Source organism: Microtus ochrogaster, chromosome 21 (assembly GCF_000317375.1).
Source record: "Microtus ochrogaster isolate Prairie Vole_2 chromosome 21, MicOch1.0, whole genome shotgun sequence".
Classification (NCBI taxonomy): Eukaryota; Metazoa; Chordata; class Mammalia; order Rodentia; family Cricetidae; genus Microtus; species Microtus ochrogaster.
The window spans coordinates 11,039,826-11,044,520 of NC_022022.1; the positions used below are offsets into that span (position 1 = coordinate 11,039,826).

The 4,695-nt window shown below is 45.9% G+C and overlaps 1 protein-coding gene across 1 annotated transcript in view; it reads left to right on the forward strand.

Moving 5' to 3' along the window:
- Positions 1-243: 243 nt before the first annotated feature.
- Positions 244-4,695, forward strand: part of Trim33 (tripartite motif containing 33) — a 92,819-nt gene continuing 88,367 nt past the window's right edge. The window contains exons 1-2 of the mRNA XM_005357155.3: positions 244-357; positions 4,305-4,441. Of these exons, the coding sequence (XP_005357212.2) occupies positions 244-357; positions 4,305-4,441 (251 nt within the window). The remainder of the gene's footprint in view (positions 358-4,304; positions 4,442-4,695) is intronic.

The window sequence follows — 4,695 nt, forward strand, 5'->3', positions numbered from 1 at the left end:
GTGGACATCAGATACCCTGGACCTGGGGTTACAGTTAATTTTGAGCCACCCAGTGTGGGTCTGAGAATTGAATTCTGGTCTTCAGGAAGAACAGCACCCTTAATGGCGGAGCCATTTCTACAGCCTCCAATATTTATCTTCTTTGTATCTTTCCAGGGCAATTCGGTGAATAATAATACCATACACTGAGCTTGACAATGTGGGAGATGCAGAGCATCTGCAGGGAGATGGCCGGTCTTCAACATGAAGTCTTTCATCAGCCAGAGAGAAGGCCTTGTGCACAAGTCAATTCTCCTTGGCTTCAAAGGAGAATTGTGGACTGAGGATATGATTTGGGGAGTTGTCACTGTATCAATGGTAAATGAACCTGTGGCATGAATGCATTTATTTAGGGAGAAAATGATTGACAAGTGAAACTGCAGTCAGGATTTGAGAAATTCCAACATCTAATGTCTGTGCACATGAAAAGTTAGTTTATGAAGGGTGGTGTTGGCTTGTCCCTTTAATCCCAGCACTCCAGAGGTAGAAGCAGGCAGATCTTTGTGAGTTGGAGGTCAGCCTGGTTTACAACTTGAGTTCTAGGACAGTCAAGGCTGTTACACAGAGAAATCTGTCTCTAAAAACACCAAAGAAACAAAAAAGCTAGCTTAGTAGGACTGACTGTTCAAATTGTACACATTCTAAGGAAAACTTTGTCTTTGGCTTCCTGGGAAGTAGTTTCTGAGTCCTGGAATACTCTGACTTTCTGTCTGTTTGAGGAAGTGGCCACAGCTACATTTGACCTCTGGGAGGGAGGATAGTCAGAGTAGTTGAGCTGTCCCAAGGGCATTGCAGGTCTCTGGGATTGACTCCCAATAAAGATCCTGCCCAGTACGGCTTGGGTCTGCTTCCCTGATTGACAGCACAATATACACGTTGGCACGCATCATTGTTGAGGGCACTAATGTGACTTTAGCATGAGGGAACACCTGGAAACTTTGAGCCTATTTTCTTTTTTTTTTCTTTTTTTTTTTTAAGATATTTTTTTTAAAATATTTATTTGTTATGTGTACAATATTCTGTCTGTATGCTGAAGGCCAGAAGAGGGCGCCAGACCTCTTTACAGATGGTTGTGAGCCACCATGTGGTTGCTGGGAATTGAACTCAGGACCTTTGGAAGAGCAGGCAATGCTCTTAACCACTGAGCCATCTCTCCAGCCCTGAGCCTATTTTCTACTGGAATTTGTTCCCTATGCTTTTTGCTATTGACAATTTTTTTTTGTGGTTGTTGTTGTTGTTGTTCTTGTTTTTTGGACAGGATTTCTCTGTAGCTTTGGGGCCTATCCTGGAACCCACTCTGTAGTCAAGGCTGGTCTCGAACTCACAGAGATTTGACTGTCTCTGTCTCCCTAGTGCTGTGATTAAAGGTGTGAGCCACTACCATCCGCACCTTTGATGATTTTTACCTATAAATCATAGGTAAAATGTTAATAAATTATAACAGACTTTTGAAATTGTGTAGGTTCATTCAGCAAATCACTTAGCCTGAACATGGTACTGGGGGCCTCTAACACAGTTTGTAGCATGGAAACAGCAGTTCAAATGGTAGGAGGAAAACATGGAGAGGGTGTTACCTTGAGAGCCAAGAAAGTGATTCCGGGAGAGAGGGCAACAGTATTGATTTCCTTTGAGAAGACAATGATGGTTGGGAGCCAAACGTATACAATGCAAAGATATGGAAACCAAGCACAGTGTTGGCGAAAGCAATTTTGGTAGAGTGACTTTTTTATTGTGTGTGTGTGTTTTTTTTTTTTTTTTTTTGAGACAGGGTTTCTCTGTGGCTTTGGAGCCTGTCCTGTAACTAGCTCTTGTAGACCAGGCTGGTCTCGAACTCACAGAGATCTGCCTGTCTCTGCCTCCAGAGTGCTGGGATTAAAGGCGTGCGCCACCACCGCCCAGCTAAGATTTTTTTGTTTTGTTTTGTTTTTGTTTGTGTGTATTTTTCGAGACAAGGTTTCTCTGTAGCTGTGGAGCCTGTCCTGGAACTAACTCCTTGAACTCACAGAGATCCGCCTGCATCTGCTTCCCAATTGCTTCGGCTTTGGTAGCACCCAAAGGCATGCGCCACCCCTGCCTGGGTTCTTCTGAATATTCTTTTTTTTTTTTTTTAATAGTAGGGCCATTGTAAAGGTTTTTAATAATAAAATTCAAACCTCTTAAGCCATTAAATAACCATTAGGCTCGGGAAGAACTTTCTGAACAGGACAATAGCACAGGACTAGCTCCAAGTTTCAACAGATGGAGATTACATGTAATTAAAAGTTTCTAAACCAGGCAGTGGTGGCGCACTCCTTTAATCCCAGCACTCGGGAGGCAGAGGCAGGCGGATCTCTGTGAGTTCGAGACCAGCCTGGTCTATAAGAGGTAGTTCCAGGACAGGCTCCAAAGTTACAGAGAAACCCTGTCTTGAAAACCAAAACAAACAAACAAACAAAATATTCAGAATAAATAATGGGAAATATGTAAAGTATAACCCCAGTGCTTATCACTGTAGTTTGTTTGGTTTGTCTTTCTTTTCCTTCCTTTCTTTCTCTTTCTTTGACTCTTTCTCTTTTATTCCAAGACAGGGTTTCTCTGTGTAACTGGCTGTCCTGGAACTCACTCTGTAGGCAGGCTGCCTCAAACTCAGAGATCTGTCTGCCTCTGCTTCCTGAGTGCTGGGATTAAAGGTGTGCGCTACCATGGCCCAGCAATTGATGTTTTTTAATATAAATTTAGGAACCACCTTACTGTTTAGAAATAGATAGCCAATGCATTATAATACACTCATATAATAAAATCTACTTATTGTCTAAATTCGGACACATCTTACTAATTGCAAGAATTACAGATTTGTTTGAAAGTACTTTGTAAATTGGAAGTTTCTGCTTAAATACTGTTGTTTTTATTATTGGAATAACCAATGTGCCCCTCAATAATCTTGGAAATATGGGAAAGTTGATAGATAGTAATTAGATGCAGAACTCGTACCTGTCCTCATTCTCTTGGTCTTAGTGGTTCTCAAGTTTAGTGTCAGAACTCTGGAAGTACTCTTTGCAAGCCACAGTGACAAACTTCCCCCAATGAGGCCAAGCCTCCTAATCCTTTCAAGGAGTTCTGCTCCCTGTGGATCATCCATTCAAATAAATGAGCCCATGGAGGCCATTCCTAGTCAAACCATCACAATAGTGTTACCTCCTGTTCTTCTCCTTTCCTGGCTCAAGCCAGTCCAGCCACATCAACTCCAGGCTGTTCCTCTATGAAACCAGGATTCTCTATTTGCCTCAGGGCCTTTGTATAGGCTACCTGTTTCTCTATCTGGGATACCCTTGAGCAAGCAGGCTTACCTTATCAACAGAGCCACACTTAATCAGCACTAATCCTTCAAACTCCTTATTTTCACTCTACACCACGTAACCACGACACACTACCCATGTCCATCCATTAGATTTGTCAACTTCTTGAAGGCAGAAAGCTTCTTTGTTCTAGTCTTGCAGAAACCCTAGGGTTTATATCTAACACATAAGGGGTCAGTAGAGATTTTGAAGGGCTTAATGAAGAACGTTCGTCTGTAAACGTAAGGACTCCAACAAAAAAATATTTCCTGTAATATTATCTATTGTTCAGGACGGATTTCTGCACCTAACATTAAAACAGCTGTTGCACCTACATACGTTCCCCCTCCACTATTTCTTTTTGGAGACACTGGTCTCCCTACGAAGCCAAGCTGGCCTTGAATTCAGCCTGTCTGCAAGTGACTACAGGTGGCCACTATCGTGTTACACCTGTACTGGCAGAACTGGGAAAGGGGAAGTCTGATGCCAGCCTGGGGCTGAGAGGCCCGATCTCAAACAAACAAACAAACAAGCCTTTCAGAAAGCTTCTCCGACTGAGACGGTGAGAGGACAGTCGGCCAGCTCACCCGGGGACGCCGAGCGAGCCTCTCAGGATAGAATATTGGTTAGAAACGTGGTCTCCTAAACTGGCACATCAGCCACAGGGACTTTTCAACATCCATCTGCTCTCTAACTTCCTGATTCTGTTCTGGGGTGTGGCCCTGGCATCTCCGTTTAGAAAAAGCTCGTTTGATTGGCTTCCAGGTATGTAGCAACGTTGGAGAATCACCTTAAGAAGCTAAAAATAGCTATTAGGAGACTTCTTTCTCACCGGAGGAAGTCGATACCTTTGGGGTGTGTGTGTGGGGGGGGAGGTGGAGGAGTGGGGGTTCTGCCCAGCTGCTCTCCGGAGTCACAGCCCTCTAGAGAACACGGTCCATCAACACCTAGCAGAGACCCAGGTGGTCCGCACCTCGTCGCTGGGAGGCCGCCGCGTCCAAGCGCGCGACAGGTGAAGCTTCCGCGGAGGCGCGCCCGTCGCTGGGGACGGCGTCGCCGCGGAGACGCTCGCTCGGGGACGAACGCGGGCAAGCCTCCTACCCTTGCACACTTTCCCTCCCTCCTCCCGCACCGCTGCCCCTTCGGCGCTAGCAGCCAAACGCACGCCACAGAGACCCAGTGCCACTAACTTCAGGCTTTAAAAGCTCCTTCCGAGCTCCCGAGACCCGGCTCTACCGCAACGCGCCGGCCCGAGGCGCGGACCGGCTTCGCCGACCGTTCCGCGCGCGCGCACGACCCGAGTTCCCGCCTCCCTCCGGAGGACGTCGGGGCGTGCGTGCGC